Source organism: Rhinoraja longicauda, chromosome 12, assembly GCF_053455715.1.
Source record: "Rhinoraja longicauda isolate Sanriku21f chromosome 12, sRhiLon1.1, whole genome shotgun sequence".
NCBI classification, from domain to species: Eukaryota; Metazoa; Chordata; class Chondrichthyes; order Rajiformes; family Arhynchobatidae; genus Rhinoraja; species Rhinoraja longicauda.
Window position 1 is genome coordinate 54,670,876 of NC_135964.1, and position 17,665 is coordinate 54,688,540.

The 17,665-nt window shown below is 48.7% G+C and overlaps 1 protein-coding gene across 4 annotated transcripts in view; it reads left to right on the forward strand.

Moving 5' to 3' along the window:
* u2af1 (U2 small nuclear RNA auxiliary factor 1) overlaps positions 1-17,665 on the forward strand; it is a 45,645-nt gene extending 27,980 nt beyond the window's left edge. For 3 of the 4 annotated variants that reach the window (XM_078408835.1, XM_078408832.1, XM_078408834.1), the window contains 6 exons: positions 3,404-3,453; positions 6,926-7,024; positions 7,530-7,663; positions 8,943-9,035; positions 13,246-13,329; positions 17,366-17,665. In XM_078408835.1, coding sequence (XP_078264961.1) covers positions 3,404-3,453; positions 6,926-7,024; positions 7,530-7,663; positions 8,943-9,035; positions 13,246-13,329; positions 17,366-17,495 — 590 coding nt within the window. In that variant the 3' untranslated portion in view covers positions 17,496-17,665. The remainder of the gene's footprint in view (positions 1-3,403; positions 3,454-6,925; positions 7,025-7,529; positions 7,664-8,942; positions 9,036-13,245; positions 13,330-17,365) is intronic. The other variant, XM_078408833.1, reaches the window with a different exon arrangement.

Below are 17,665 nucleotides of genomic sequence, written 5' to 3' on the forward strand. Positions count from 1 at the left end.
TCCCAAATCCAGACCCTGTTGTAAATTTGGACTGCCCACTGTTCCACCAATATTGGTGTCACCCACAAAATGTACTAACTAGCACAAATCCCTGTGGCACATGATTGGTCACAGGACTCCAATCAGAACAAAATATTCTGAATCGAAATTGCTACTTTCCCCTGAATCCCATGGGGGTTTATGTTTGTGATCAGTATGTGATGTCTGCGTTTATAGAGTCATAGAGTGATACAGTGTGGAAACAGGCCCAACTTACCCATACTGGCCAACATGTCCCAGCTACACTAGTCCCACCTGCCAGAATTTGGTCCATATCCTTCCAAACCTGTCCTATCCATGTACCTGTCTAACTGCTTCTTAAATGTTGGGATAGTCCCTGCCTCAACTACCTCCTCTGGCAGCTTGTTCCATACACCCACCACCCTTTGTGTGAAAAAGTTACCCCTTAGATTTCTAATAGATCGTTTCCCTTTCACCGTAAACCTATGTCCTCTGGTCCTCGATTCATCCACTCTGGGCAAGAGACTCTGTGCATCTACTCGATCGATTCCTCTCGTGATCTTATACACCTCTATAAGATCACCCCTCATCTTCCTGTGCTCCATGGAATAAAGTCCCAGCCTGCTCAACCTCTGTCCATAGCCCAGACCCTCTAGTCCTGGCAACATCCTCGTAAATCTTCTTTGTACCCTTTCCAGTTTGACAACATCTCTCCTATAACATCGTCCCCAGAACTGAACACAATACTCTAAATGTGGCCTCACCAACGTCTTGTACAACTGAAACATGACCTCCCAATATCTATATTCAATACGCTGACTGATGAAGGCCAACGTCCCAAAAGCCTTTTTGACCAACCGATCTACCTGCAACTCCACCTTCAGGGAGCTATGCACCTGCACCCCTGGATCCCTCTGCTCTGTAACACTACCCAGAGCCCTACCATTCACTGTGTAGGTCCTGCCCATGTTAGACATTCCAAAATGCAACACCTCACATTTTTCTGCTTTAAATCCCATCAACCATTCCTCTGCCCACTTAGCTATTTGATCAAGATCCTGCTGCAATTTTTTCACAACCACCTTCACTATCTGCAAAACCACCCACTTTTGTATCATCAGCAAACTTGCTAATCTTGCCCTATATGTACTCATCCAAATCATTGATGTAGATGGCAAACAGTAACGGGCCCAGCACTGAACCCTGAGGCACACCACTAGTCACAGGCCTCCAGCCGAGCAGCAACCTTCCACCATCACCCTCTGCTTCCTTGCATGAAGCCAATGGGTCTTATGATGGGTCTTTTAAAAAAATCCAAGACCGCATCATGCAAAGCTTTCATTGAGTCTCCATGTTCCTCCTCAAAGTTCAACTTTATTGTTTTGGCATGTCCTTCGCTTAATAAACCCGTGTTGGCTGTCCCTGAATCACATGCCTGTTAGTCTTCCTTTGAATGAACTATCAGAATTAAACTGGCTGGTTTTGTATTTACCAGGTTTACCCCTTTTCTAAACAATCATTCCTGCAGCCATAGAGGATTAAAGTTAGACAGGCTCTTTATTTATTGGCCTTTTAACCACCTGGGATGCATTTCATTTGGGCCCTACAATTAGTTTCAAAGATAAATCCATTCCTCCTTTTGCTGTGTTGATCCATGTTATTCAAGATGTTATTCAACATTAGTACCATCCCATTTTTAGTGAGGACCATCACAAAATATTCTTTGAGAGCTTGTCTTTGTTCTGTACCTCCAGACTCTTTGGTCCCTACTCTTTGTTGTTTCTATATTTAAAGAATGGCTTTGGGTTTGCTTTCATTTTACTTGCTTATTTTTCTTATTTCTCATTGTTTTCCTGATTTCCCCTTTAGTTTGAATCCTTCCTGTACTTTTGCAGAGTTTCTGCTGGACTAACCTCTTGGTTAGTGATGAGCTTCCCTTAGTCCCTCACGCAGCCTGTAAATAGTCTGCACGTTACTGTGCACCCTCCATCTGGGGGGGGGGGGGGGGTTGTACCCCAAGTCGTTATGATCACTTTACATGGCTCTTATGCTGAAAATTGTTGTTCCCACTTCACTTAAGTCAACTTTATAATCCAGTGAAAGTACTCTTCCTGCAGTTGAGTGCTTTTATTTTTATTCTGTCTGTCTCAGTTTTCTTATCTGTGTTAGATCTGTGAATTATGATCACCACCACAAAAATACTCTCCCACTGATACTCTCTACCACACTACTTTAGACCTCTTGCATTTAATATTAAGGGAATGGGGTGGGTGATTTGAATTCTCTCCCTATTGTTATCCAAGTACATTTGCAGATGCTTGATTTTATCTTCTCGCTCTCTCGCACCCAGCATTGCGATTGTCCCGTGTTGTTATTCTCTAGTTCAACCTAACACTTAATAGCCTGCCACTTTTCTTTGATCACTATTGCCACCTGCTCTCCCCTTAACTGCCTCTTACAGACTGTTACACGTCCAGCCCTCCCCTCTTTGAATACGTTATCAGTTTTTTAAAATTGTGCTGTCTTATCCAACCTTGTACATCTGAGTCACTTGCTGCATCCACACACATTCAATTATCATATCATATATATACAGCCGGAAACAGGCCTTTTCGGCCCTCCAAGTCCGTGCCGCCCAGCGATCCCCGCACATTAACACTATCCTACACCCACTAGGGACAATTTTTACATTTACCCAGCCAATTAACCTACATACCTGTACGTCTTTGGAGTGTGGGAGGAAACCGAAGATCTCGGAGAAAACCCACGCAGGTCACGGGGAGAACGTACAAACTCCTTACAGTGCAGCACCCGTAGTCAGGATCGAACCTGAGTCTCCGGCGCTGCATTCGCTGTAAAGCAGCAACTCTACCGCTGCGCCACCGTGCCGCCCAATTATGCAGCATCATGTCTCACTGTCTTTCTCTTTCCTCTAAACCAGCACAGATTTATGTCAGGCCGAGACTGCAGCAGATATTGTAACCAAACCATTGGTGTTACTTGACTCGGGTGGCTGGAGATAATCTGTCATTGAGAATCCCAAGCTAAATGTAATCGTTGCATTCACTTGTGAGAATTCGTGACTGACTGAACATTTTGGAATATTAATTGATACGTCCATGCCTCGATTGGTCCCTCTGGTGTTAGTGGCCAGGTAAAAGTGAGCAGCTAAACACAGACGGTGTGTGTCAGGAGTGCTACAGTCGGGGGCAAAGCACGGGCTTTAAACCCAATGTAGACAGTACACATTAGGATGAAGAGGTTCTGTATTTCAGTTTGGAACAGTGTGTTTAACATGTTTGTATCTTTAATTTTTTGAGGTCAATCAGATGCTACAGCTTTAAATATTTGTTTTGTCATTAACAAGCTTCAGATCGTTGTTGTTAATTTATCTATTTTTTAGGTGCTGTTGGTGATGTTGAAATGCAGGAACATTATGATGAGTTCTTTGAGGTAAGCATACGTTGCCTTTTTGCATTGAATTGTAGAGGGGGGCAGATTAGATGGTGTAGAACAGGTATCCTGTCATTATACACTTGGCTGAGCTGTCATTTTCAGCCCTGCTCTATTTCTATTCAGGTTTATATGGCAGAATGCAAGAGTGTATCTCCACAATTTGAACAAAGAGTTTGGCGTATATAAAATAATGGTCATATGGCACAGAACTGGGTCCTTTGGTCCACAGCACCCAATGTTGTGCAGGTCCACTACTGATTCTCCGGCATCCTTGGTCCCAGAGCCTTTCTGACAAAATGACTATTGACCTCTGAAAGGAGTCCAATGTTACTGGAACGGCTGGCCTGAGGAGCTGAGATATCGACCTGCAAAGTTGGCCTGGGACGTTGGCTATGGGATCTGGCCAGGCTGCAGTTCCAGAGCTTTGGCTACAAGGAGCAAATTCAACCCTTCACTCCTTTTTCAGCCACCCGTCGAATCCTAAATTCTACATTTTTATTCAGCCAAGCAGATCAGTATTCAGTTGAGGTGTGCTTCTACCTTGGCAGTGGAGCAGTGTTAATTTTAAGTGTAGAATCATAGAATTGCTATGGCAAGAAGGCGACCACGTAACCAGCCTGGTGCCACAGTGCAGATGCTGGGATCTTGAGCTGCGAGGTTCTGTGGAGGGAATGCTCAGCCAACATTGTGGCTCAGGAAGCATTGTCTGTCTATTACCCCCCTCAGATGCAGCCCAGCCCACCGAGTTCCTGCAGCACTTTGTGTCTTGCTCGAGTTTATGGTGGTTCCTTGTTGAACAAACCCATTCCCATCTTTTCCTGCAGACTGTAGTCATCTTCTTGTGCATCGAGGTCCAGTTAGAAAACAATGATTCTTTTCCTCGACTCTTACAGTTCCACATTTTAAATACTGAGTGAAAATATTTTCTTGTTCTTCCTATCATTTATGCAAAAGTTTATAAAATGCACCAAACCACTATTTTATTTGCTCATGGGGTCTGGTGCTCACTGGCAGTGCCAGATGTTTATTTTCCATCCTCATTGCTCCTGATTTAGAGGGGCAGTTCAGAGTCACGATATTGTGGATCTGGAGCCACAAAACATCAGACAAGCTCAGGACAACAGACTTACTTCCCTGAAGGAGGTGGGTGATGGAAGCAATCCTTACCCATTCCAGTAGTTTTGTGTTACTTTCATTGAGATTGGAGTTTAAATTCCAGTTTTAATTTAAGGGTCTGAAATTAATTAAATGCTGTGCTGAACTATCCTCTGTTCTCGAACCCCATCTTCTGTATTAGATGCTCCCGATGTGCCCTCGTATACATCGGTGAGGCCAAGCACAGGCTAGGCAACCCATATTAGGTAAATAACCAAACTTATTCCTCCCCCCCCACCCTCCCCCAGTGCACGCTCATTTCCCCCACTATCTCCCCCCCTCCCACTTTCCCCTTCCTCTAAACCTCGAACATCTAACCTCACATTCCACTCCTTCTCTCCTTGCATCTATTTGTCTCCTTTTCATCGTTAACCTTTGTCCACCCGTCTGTCAACCATCTCCCGCGCCTGACTCTACCTATCACTTACCAGGCATTGTCACGCCCCTGCTTTTCCAGCTTTCTCCCCCCTCCACCCCCCCGACCCAAGTCTGATGAAGGACCCCACCCAAAATATTGCCTATCCGTATCCTCTCAAGATGCTGCCTGACCTGCTGAGTTACTCCAGTAGCTTGGTATTTTAATTCCATGTTCTATTGCCTTCATGTTCAAACTCATTTATTGAAAGATAGTAGAGAACTAAGATCAAATGGACCTGCTGCGATCAGATTGTGCCCGGCCAGTTTTCAGAAATGAAACAGTCAAATATGGCTGGATGCCTTGGGATTGCTGACCACAATCAGAATGGGAAAAGATAATATGACGTCAGGGCAGAATTGTAAAGGAGAGGAATGTGATGTTGAGTTGAGAAATGGAGTGTAAAAGAACCCTTGGAACCACAGTCCAGGCCGACTATCGACCACCCATCACACTAGTTCCACGTTATCCCACTTTCCCATCCATTTCCTAAACACTATGGGCAAGTTACAGAGGGCCAATTAACCTACATTTCCGCATGCCTTAGGGATGTGGGAGGAAACTGGAACACCCAGAGGAAACCCATGCCGTGACAGAGTACAGTGCGTGCAAACACTTCTCAGGCAGCACTCTGATGCGAGGCAGCAGCTCCACCAGTTCCGCCAGTCTGCCTCTCTGACTGATGAACAATGTGTCTGCGGGGTATCCAAATGAGTACAAGTACAGAGTGGACAATGTACACAAATAGAGCTTTTGGAAGGTTAAAACAATTCAGGCTGAAGGATGTGCTGTAAGTCAAGGGTCTCTAGAGATAACAGCATTTTTGACCTTTTAATGACTTAATGTGGCGACACAGCGTGCACTTCTAAAAGTTCACGAAACATTGAAAATGTGGAAATAAAATGACCGTTTCTGCAGACTGGACAAAGGTGAATATCATCTCACTACTTAATGAAGAAGGGAGAAAGAAAACAAACTGATTAATGCAGGGGTGGGGTTGATTATAAACTGTTGACACGCAGGTTTACGTTTACACAAAGTCAACATAAGGGAAACTGACCAAATTATTGAAGTTTTTACTTTGGAAGTAACTTGTAGAAGTGAAGATAGTGGTTATGCTGTGTGTGCATTTGTGGAACACTTTTGAAGTCGTATGAAAGCACATTAAATTGAAATGAATGATACAGGAGGCATTGCATGTTAGAGATGGAAAGGTGGGTGACAGACAGTATCTCGCTGATGCTGCTGGAATCTGTTCCCGATATACATCAATAATATAGAAGAGGGAATCAAATGTAATATTTCAAGGGTTCTGAACTGAAACGTCACATCCATTTCCTCCCCAGATGCTGCCATACTGAGCTAAACTACTTGTTGAGTTACTCCAGCACTCGTTTTGTTCAAGATTCCAGCATCTGCAGTTCCTTGTCTCTGTAGTATTTCCATTTTCCAGCAACATGTACTGGGAGTGATTGTCAACTACTAGAAAATGTAAAGAAGTTTCTAGGTGATTTAGACAGATTGAACAAGGGCCAAACTGTGGCTGATGCAGTATAATGTGGATAACTCCGAAGTGAACTGCTGGTAAAAGCGAAGGCCGTGATGTACAAAGATGTATGCTGGTGATATACTTGTAATTGTTAACTTGACAGATATTATGTAATTTGCTGCACAGACTTTATGAAATGATGCACTTTTTCATTGGTTGGTTAGTTGAGGGATCTCACTATACACATTAGTTATAGAATTCAACAGCTGTGTTGGTGGCTGTACATCTCTTACCTTGTCTCCCCAGTAGCTGCCCTGAATCGAGCTGATGCACAGCTTGTATTGTGGGATTAAACTGTAGCTCTAGCTCAATGCTGAAGGGTTAACTGTCATTCTTTCCTTCATCTGTAGGAGGTCTTCACAGAAATGGAAGAAAAGTATGGTGAAATTGAAGAGATGAATGTCTGTGATAATTTGGGTGATCACCTGGTTGGAAATGTTTATGTAAAGGTGAGAAATTTTACATTTTAAAAATCCCTACTTCTGGTCCAGAAGTGAGAATATAAGCGTTGAGCGGGCAGCGATGGTCCGAGCTTCGGGTGGAGCCTGGACTCATGCTCGTGCTAGTGGGGAGCCTGAACTCGTGCTAGTGGGGAGTATGTCTTGAATAATTTGGGGGGCGCCAAGGGGTACTTCCTGGATGACTGATGGGTGGGAGATTTCACAGGCTGTGTCGAGCTTTCTTTAGTCAGGGGCGGGTGAATCTGTAATTCATTGCCACAGGCGGCTGTAGAGGCTGTCATTGGGTATTTTTAAGGCAGAGATTGACAGATTCTTGATTAGTACGGGTGTTCATAGTATTGGGGAGAAGGCAGGAGAATGGGGTTGAGAGGGAGAGATAGATCAGCCATGGTTGAATGGCGGAGTAGACTCAATGGGTCAAATAGCCTAATTCTGCTCCTAAGGAGTATGAATTTTTAAGCTCTTCATTTTCTATTCTCTCCCATCCTGTTAGTTTCGCCATGAAGAAGATGCAGAAAAGGCTGTGAATGATCTAAACAATCGTTGGTTTAATGGACAGCCTATCCATGCAGAGCTCTCCCCTGTGACCGACTTTAGAGAAGCTTGCTGCAGACAATATGAAATGGGGTGAGTGTTCACTTCTGTTACAGAGCTTCTAAAATATGCCTCCCAAAAACGCTTCAGAAATCAGGAGTCGAAGGTTCAGCATGAATAAGTTGGAGTACTGTGAGTAACAGAACGTTCCAACTTCTTGGCTCAATTCCCTCATTTCCCTGTCGGGCCACTGGCACGGAACCACGTACTTCTAGATCCAAGAATTTTGAATCCTGGTTTTAGAGATGATGAATATTACCGAATCTGAAATTATGCAAGTGCTGGAATTGCCCTTATGCGTTGGATAGTAGCAAATAGACCGGATTCCAAACCTGCTGCCCTCGTGCCCATGGTTGTGGGAACTAATGATCAAATGTTGGTAAAGGGCTGGGGAAAAACTGAGCACGGGATAGGTGGAGGAATTTGGAGGAACAGCATGTCGTGTCGCTTATGCAGCTTACAGCCCAGTAGTGTCGCTTAGGCAGCTTACAGCCCAGTAGTATGAATATTGATTTCTCTAACTTCAAGGAAAAGTTCTTGGAATATACTTTATTTATGCACCTCATTTTGTGGACCTCAGTGATGTCCCCTCTTCACCTCTAATGCTCCAGTGAGATCTTTGCCATTGTGGGGAACCAGAAACCAGGCACAGTCCTCCAGCTGAGGCCTGACCAAAGTTTAGAAAGTTGGAGCACAGCCTTCCAGGCCTTGCATCCTTGCCCGATTTGTCAAGATCAGTATGCCCTGTCCCTTCTCACTCAACCACACTAGCCACCTGCAATGCCATCACTGACTGTTATTGTGAAGGAGTGTACACATTTTGAATGGGTTGGCTTTCACTTCTGGCCAGCACCAGCTTGCAGCCCGCAGTGTCACGCAAGTGAAATTGAGGCTTCTAGACAGAGTAGATGCAGCAGATGGTTCCCCTATGTTAGAAGTAAATTAAAACTACAGGGCATAATTTTCGGGGAAGGGGGAAGTGATTTAGAGTAGTTTGGGGACTTCACCCAGAGAATGGTGAGAACCTGGAACACTCAGCCAAAGAGTGGTGGGGACAGAATCACTGACCGTTTAACGTGGGTCTGGATCCGCTCTTGAAATGTCTGGCTTTGGAAGGGGAAGGGATTAGTGTGGATGGGTTCCCACATGGTGGCCTTGATGTGGGCCCAATGGCCTGTTTCTGTGCTGTAGCACTCAAACGGTTGATATCTTGGAGAACGCCGAGAGCCAGAGGCGAGGATTGAGGAACGCGTTAGAGCATCAGCAGGAAGTGCCGCATGTCCAGTTGCTGAATGGTGACTTGCTTTTGCAGAGAGTGTACCCGGGGAGGCTTCTGCAACTTCATGCACCTGAAGCCGATATCACGGGAGTTACGCCGTGAGCTGTATGGACGGCGCCGCAAGAGGTCAGTTGCATTTTCTGTACGTGTCTGTGCGTTGTATGTGAGACTGCCACGGGAGGCTGGGGTGATGGTGGCAGTGGGTGTATGAGGCAGTGGGTGTATGAGTGGGATGTGTCAGCATTCCGCATGGCAGTGTGTCAGTGGGATCTCGGTATCTCCGGTGCCCTGCCTTCACATCTTGTGGCTTCCGTCCTGTCAGCCTGGGTATGCCGGCTCTGGCCCACCGTGCATTCCTGCTTTGTGCCACTGCCGATCATTGCTCTTGGTTTCCTTCTCTCGTGTCCACTGACAGACATGCACAGGCTGCATTCACACACGTTGCAACCGCTGGGGATCACATGCACGCCAAATCCCACTGCAGCTGCACAGATGTGCACGCCAAGCCCCACCGCAGCTGCCCAGACGAGCATGCCAAGCCCCACCGCAGCTGCACAGACGTGCACGCCAAGCCCCACTGCAACTGCACAGACGTGCACGCCAAGCCCCATGCAGCTGCACATATGTGCACGCCAAGCCCCATGCAGCTGCATAGATGTGCATGCCAAGTCCCACTGCAGCTGCACAGACGTGCACGCCAGGCCCCACTGCAGCTGCACAGATGTGCGCGCCAGGCCCCACTGCAGCTGCACAGATGTGCACGCCAAGCCCCATGCAGCTGCACAGACGTGCGCGCCAAGCCCCACCGCAGTTGCACAGACGTGCACACCAGGCCCCACCGCAGTTGCACAGACGTGCACGCCAAGCCCCATGCAGCTGCACAGATGTGCACGCCAAGCCCCATGCAGCTGCACAGACGTGGCGCCAAGCCCCACCGCAGTTGCACAGACGTGCACGCCAAGTCCCTCTGCAGCTGCACAGATGTGCGCGCCGGGCCCCATCGCAGCTGCACAGTCACGCATTGCAGTGTGTAGTGCTGTGGCTCTGAGCTGCGATTGCAGATGGGCAGGAAGGCAGCACGGGTTGGTCAAGTCTGTTCAACGTGCTGACCAATTAGTCCCATTTGACAGCCTTATTCTCCACATTCCTTTGGCCATGTCCAACCACATTCTAGAAGAGACCTCGCCTCCCGCAGCTCTCCTGTATTTAAGCTACTTTCATTCTCTCCCCCTCATGTGTTGCATCCTCTGCTTCTAACTACCCTCTCCCACGTTCTCTCAATGCTTTCTCCTTGGCCCAGTGACAGGAGCCTCGGTGTTTCCATGCTTGTCCTTGTATTCCAGATAAGATCCCAGCCTGTCCACACCCTCTCAAACACGAGCATTGTCATGAGTGGAATCCAATATTGCACTCAGTGCCTGAGGCCTATGGATTTATATTAAGGAGCCTCTAGCCTCTGCTAGTCCCCCTTCATACTTAGTAACTTACTTCACATCCATGTCAGTAGGATGAGTGGTCCTTAAAAACGTTCCTTCATGTGAAACGTTCCATCGGAACAGGAGAAATGTTGAGTGAAGTGGAAGGGTGGCGAGTGATTGTTCATGGTGGGTGGCTGCACAGGCACAGAGCAGTGTGTTGGATAGACAAAGGGATGTTGAAAGGAATGTAAATAGGACTAACGTTACCGGGACTTGTTAAAATTGGTTTGGGTAAGCCTGTGTTGAGTTTTATCACTGAGATTGTGGAGTGCAGGGTGGGATTCCAGAGTGGATGGAGTTCTAGTGAAAGGCAACTGGAAGCTTGGCCCTGCTTACACACTGAACAGGTCGTCTGCAGAGAGGCTACCAAATCCCCATTTGGTCTGTGATGTAGAAAACATCACATTGTCAGCAGCCCATACAGATGATAAATTGGGAGTACCAATAAATCACTGAAAAGGCGAGAGGTCAGATGTTGGAGCCCTGTGTTTGATGCTGGATGTGCTTTGGGTATTCTGGTGGTTGAGAAGACCAGGGTGTGGTGGAGGGAATGGTTCCTACAGAATGTAGCAAGCAGGGGCATGATGTGTTTGGAGGTCACGGTGGTGGCAGATGGTGATGCATTGAAAGGGAAGGTTGGTGGATGGAAGGGGGGGATGTGGGGAACCCAGTTGGGGGTTAATTTTATTTTGGAAATGGGGCAAATGTGGTCAACTGGTGGATGAAATCTAGACCACAGAACCTCTGATGATTTCAAGTGAGTTGATGTTGCAGACTAGCAACTAGAATGGACTGGAATAGTGGAGCAGCAGGGTCTAGCTGTGGGAACAGGAGGTTTGTATGAATGGGAGGTAAGGGAAGAGAAGAAATTGTCAGTAAAGGTGAAATGTTCCAGTTCTGATGGAAATAGAGCAGCACCAAAGCTTTGGAAGAAGAGATGACTTGAGTAGGGTTGGTGTTTCACCATCCACCGGGCAGTGCTGGGGCCATGTGTACAAGGGGAGTGAAAGAGGCTTATTCTGGGGTAGACAGGAAGATGATGGTTGAGGGTCAGAGCTGGCTTGGTGAAAGAAGCACAGAGCCCTTCTGTAAAAGGATGCCACTCGTAGGCAGAGTCTTTTACTATATATAAGTTTATTCATAACACTGCACATACATTATGCCCTAGCTGTCCGTGGTCATCACTGGCACTAGAGAGCGAGCTGGAGGTGGGGAAGTTACAATTATACCAAAGACAATGGGGAGTGGTTAGTAGTGGTGAGGTCACTATGTTAAAGGAACATGCACTGATCTACATCCTTCCTCTTGGAAACAAAGTGACCACGGCTCATGCGCTAGGCTCAAACTACAAACAGACTACTCGTACACACCGTACCGGACAGGCGGCCTGACCACTCTCCCAGAGCGGGTGCGCAACCCACCATCCCCGCCGGTCGAAGGAGCAGCATGAACGGGTGCGGGTACAGAGGCCGGGGAACCAGGGGAAGGTGGAGGACTGGGAAGCGATGCACGCACAGGCGAGGGAGGGGTAGGTAGCTGGGGCGACTGCGGATGTACCGGAGCAGGAGGCACATCAGGCACCTTGTAGTGGACGGGAGGCGAATACGGGATCGCGGGGGGCGGTGCAGGTTCGTTTACCAGCATCAGGTGCTGGCGGGTACGACGGTACACGGTACCCTCGTAGTTGACCAGGTACGACCGTGGAGAGTCAGCATTGCCGACGACCACGGCCAGCCGGTGGTGGCCATAGTGGGCGCGGAGGGGGCGACCCTGGGCTGTGGGTCATTCAATCGCCGGCGGCTGGCGAAATTTATGTCCTGGGGGGCCGGCCGGGATACTGAGCCAACAGCAGAGGCCATTCGTGCGGCATGTATTGCGTCCGTAAGCGACAGGTCAGGCTTCATTAGGAGCTCATCCCGCAGCCTAGAGTTTAGGAGACCGTTGACCAGGACGTCCCTGATCATCTCGTCGGGTGTAATCGTTTGAAGGCGGCACCGCCGAGCCATATGTCTTAAAGATGCAATAAAGGCGTCAACGTGCTCCCCTGGAGTCTGACGCCGCGAGAAAAATTTAAAACGTTCGATGATATTGTTGGTGGGTATGTCGCACAGGGCAGTGAACTTAGCAATGAGACATACCGGGTCGTTGCGGTCCTCTGGAGGGACGAATTGGAACGACGCATAGCGTTCCATTGCCTCCGGACCAGCCAGGTTGAGGAGCAGGTGGGCTTTTATCGCAGCAGTCGCATCAGGATGGGCAATGGCTATATAGTGTTCGTAGTCCCGCTGGAAGACAGTCCAGCGGTGCACGATGTCCTCATCGAAAACGAGCGTGTCCGGACGACGACACGAGGAAGACATGGCAAAGTGGAAGGAGGGGACACAATTGGGAGAAACAAATAATAAAATAAAAACCGATAAACAGGAGGCGCAAGTCTACCGATCTGACACCATGTAAAAGGATGCCACTCGTAGGCAGAGTCTTTTACTATATATAAGTTTATTCATAACACTGCACATACATTATGCCCTAGCTGTCCGTGGTCATCACTGGCACTAGAGAGCGAGCTGGAGGTGGGGAAGTTACAATTATACCAAAGACAATGGGGAGTGGTTAGTAGTGGTGAGGTCACTATGTTAAAGGAACATGCACTGATCTACACCTTCGACCTGCCTGGGGAGAGGGTGGGTTGTAGGTTTGGGTATCCATGGTGGAAATAAGACTTAGACTGGGAAACCAATAAAAGTTTTTATACTGATCTCTCTGCTCTCCCACTCATCGAGGTCCTTCTTCTCCGAGTATAATTACTACTGTTATTTTCTTATCAAAAATGCATCACGTTTTCCCATGTGTTTCAGCCAGCAGCAGGGTAGCCGTGTAACCTCGTCTGGGGACAAACGGCTGCTAACCATCACCCCAAAGCACTTAATGGCTGCTATCAGGTGAGTGCGATCCTTCAGTCTGAGTGGCAGTGATGTGCATCAGACTAATTCCATTCTAGTTATGTGGTGAGGAGGAAGGGTGGAGAGTGGGTCATCCAGTCACCAGGGCAGCAACTTCAGGCAGAAAATGGCCCGGTCCAGGATGGAGGTGCCGTACAACCCCATTGCCTTTCAGCTTCCTTCTATCATCCCAGTGATTTCCCCAAAGGTGCCGTGCCTGTGTGGGGAGCAGGGCACGACCTGTCCTGGCACTGGTGCCACTTCACACGGGCAACAGTGTAGTGTTCCTCTGTAATGGAAGGGCAGGTGGCAAGTGTGGCCCCGCTTTTCTGCACTACCTGCTGCAGGCGGTCAGCGACAGTCGTCACTCAGTGCACAGTGTGGGGCGCAGATCTGCAGGAAGTGTGGTGCAGATATGTGCAGGGAGCGGGGAGCAGATATGTGCAGGGGGCGCAGATATGCGCAGAGAGCAGGGCGCAGATATGTGCAGGGAGCGGGGCGCAGATATGTGCAGGGAGCGCGGGGCGCAGATATGTGCAGGGAGCGCGGGGCGCAGATATGTGCAGGGAGCAGGGCGCAGATATGAGCTGGGAGCGGGGCGCAGATATGTGCAGAGGGCGGGGCGCAGATATGTGCAGGAGCGGGGCGCAGATATGTGCAGGGAGCGGGGCGCAGATATGTGCAGGGAGCGGGGCGCAGATATGTGCAGAGGGCGGGGCGCAGATATGTGCAGGGGGCGGGGCGCAGATATGTGCAGGGAGCGGGGCGCAGATATGTGCAGGGAGCGGGGCGCAGATATGTGCAGGGAGCAGGGGGCGGGGTGCAGATATGTGCAGGGGGCGGGGCGTAGATATGTGCAGGGGCGGGGCGCAGATATGTGCAGGGGGCGGGGCGCAGATATGTGCAGGGAGCGGGGCGCAGATATGACCAGGGAGCGGGGCGCAGATATGAGCGGGGGGCGCAAATATGTGCAGGGAGCGGGGCGCAGATATGTGCAGGGAGGGGGGCGCAGATATGTGCAGGGGCGGGGCGCAGATATGTGCAGGGAGCGGGGCGCAGATATGTGCAGGGAGCGGGGCGCAGATATGTGCAGAGGGCGGGGCGCAGATATGTGCAGGGGGCGGGGCGCAGATATGTGCAGGGGGCGGGGCGCAGATATGTGCAGGGGGCGGGGCGCAGATATGTGCAGGGAGCGGGGCGCAGATATGTGCAGGGAGCAGTGGGCGGGGCGCAGATATGTGCAGAGAGCGGGGTGCAGTTCGGTCGGGGCACAGATATGTGCAGGGAGCGGGGTGCAGATGTGAGCAGGGGGCGGGGCGCAGATATGTGCAGGGAGCAGGGGGCGGGGCGCAGTTCTGTGCACAGATGCCCGGCGATGTTAGGGTGGCTCTCCAGCCACAGGGACATTCAGCACCACGTGTTTCTGCACCTGTGCCCTCGGTGCTGAGGGGTGCAGGGAGAGGCAGGGGTGTATGAGGTCAGGGAGTTTGTGCCTCAGCAGTCAGGGCAAGGTCTTTGGGTGCTCTGCTTTCTCTGCATGCACATCAGGAGGGTTTGGGCTGTGCATGCTGACCTATTGCTTAACTGAGTGCAATTTTACTCTCTCCCTTCATTATCAGAAACCCATGGTAGCCGTCGGAGTTAGCACAGGCTAGATTTACCAAGTGCTATTAGCAGAGCAAAGCTGGAGAGGTTTGGAATAGTGAGGTTAGAACAACTGGACAGAGGAAAAGGGAATGAATGGATTTTTACATTTTGATGTAAGTATAGGATGCTTCTGTTGGAGGAATTGGAGGAACTAAAAGGTGGCAAAGTTAGGAATCGGGGGCGTTGGAACATCAAAGCTGCTAGCCTAGTGAGTGTATGAGTCATGTGTTTCAGGGTGGAGAGAGAAATGTTTGAAATACAGGAATGTACTGAGGCTGCAGAGAAGATGTGGGGGGAAATAACTGCAGATGCTGGTTTAAATTGAAGGTAGACACAAAATGCTGGAGTAACTCAGCGGGACAGGCAGCATCTCTGGAGAGAAGGAATGGGTGACATTTCAGGTCGAGACCCTTCTTCAGAATGATGTCAGGGGAAGGAGCGGGACAAAGTCCCATTCCTTCTCTCCTGAGATGCTGCCTGACCTGCTGAGTTACTCCAGCACTCTGTGAAACGTCACCCATCCATGTTCTCCTGAGATGCTGCTTGACCTGCTGAGTTACTCCAGCACTCTGTGTCTACCCGAGAAGATGTGGGCTTGTGATAAAGGCCAGTGGGACTGCGACAGAGTGCAGCATTGCAACTGAGATGGCAATGTTGCAGACCAGGCAAGTGGGTTAATGAGCTAACAACACAGGCTCTGGCAAAGTGTAGTGAAATAGAGACAGGGCTACGGGCAGTGTGTGGAAAGAGAGGGGCAGTGAAATTGGTTGGAATTGATGTCGACCGTGGGAAGCGAAGGGCAGTGGAATGGGTTTGGAATTGCAGAGTAGTTGGTACTTGTGTTGGATCTTTCCCATCCAATCAGTCTTGACCGACTATCTTATGTTGGAATGTTTCTGCTGGATGTTCATATTTTGTAAAGTTTCTATTGAATCAATTCTATTTCCACCTCCCTTTTAGTCAGCACATTCTAGTTCAAATAACTCATTAGAGTTTAAAAATAAATTAAGGCCTTTAATAGTTCTGACATTCATGCCCTCTGGCTTCTGATGTTCCTGCAGCTGGACATTTCTCATTTACTGTATCAAAACCCTTAATAATTTTAAACATCAATCTAAACAAAACCCTTCCTTGCTCTAAACCAACTTCTCGAGTCTCTTTGCAAAGTTTGCATCACAAGCCCTGGTGAACCCCTGCAGCCTCTGAGACCTTGGCATCCACCCAGCCACGTGTCGAGGGGAGATGGTGGGATTGATGCAGGGCCGATGGGCTTTGGTTTCTGGGGGTCTCGAGCTTGTGTTTGCTGGTGCTGCCATGCTGAACGCATCCTCGGTGTAGAGGCATTGTATTGTAGAGGCTCAAGGGTTTTGGGTGAGACGGGTAGGATGTTTCTGAATATCCCGAGATATGGGATATTTCTGAAAAAGCAAGATGCTGACCAACCAGGAAATTTAAATCTGAATAGAAGTTGGTGGGAGCTGGTGAGGCAGAGGCAAATTGAGGGTGGGCTCTCTAGTCTGCACCTTCAGCCACGGGTCTTTGACCCCACTGCTGTCCTGCCTTAACCCCATTCCAGAAGTGACCTAAAATCTTATCAGTGGAGTCATTGTCATACAACACGAAAACAGACCTTTGGCACACCATATCATGTCGTGCCTATATCAGCGGTCCATTCTCTTTGTCTTTACAATCCAACTTCATAGATGTTGAGAGTATCTGTCTGCAATACCCACTCAAGAGATGCATTCTAGATTCCAGCCCGCCATTGTCTGAAGAAAATCCCCGTCCACATGCACAGACTGCTCGCTCCAATCCCATGTCCTCTAGTTTTGGATCCATCTGCTCTGGGGAAAGATCTCCCATGGGTACCCTGTCCATGCACAGTGTCATTTTATGGACTTCCATCAAGTTCCCCCTCGCTTCTAATCCAAAGAAACAAACCTTGCCTATCCCCCCCCCCCATGACTGAAATGTTTCATCTTAAGCACCATCTCAGTGTTGCATCTGCAAGCACTTTCGCATCCTGTAGTGGCCAGAACTGTCCACATACATAGTTGTACCATTACCTCCCCATTGTACATTCTCTGCCCCAGCTAGTCAGCCCATGTGTCTTCACCATCTTATGTCTCTGCTATTTTCAGAGATCCTTGAGTTGTGTGCCAGGGTCCCAGTACTGTGCCCTGCTGTTCATTGTATTTGCCCAATCCTAATATTCCTGCCAGTGCATCATCTTGCACGTGCCAGGATTAAACCATTGTCCTCGCCCTCGGGTCATGAGCAGGCAATGGCTCAGGTCAGTGACGTTTCAGCAGTTTCACCTGAACCGAGTACTCTCAACATTTTCTGTTTTTCTTTTGCCTTTTTTTAACGGCTCTGTGCTTTGTAAAAGACACAGATCAAGATCGAGATCTCGTGAGCGCAAGAGGTCCAGGTCACGGGAGCGTGGAGGTCGTGGCGGGAGGGATCGAGACCGCGAACGTAGACGTTCCAAGGATCGTGAACGATCTGGGAGGTTCTGAGCACCGACATCAGTCTGCATGACAGCTCATTTAGAAGGACCACAAACCAAGATGTGATTGGAATTTAATACTTTTTATGTTCAAGTTTAAAATAAACCTCGGTTCGTTTCTTTTTGATGTCCAGTAAACCTTTTTAAAATAAAAGTGGAGCTGATGCTAGCTGACTTGCA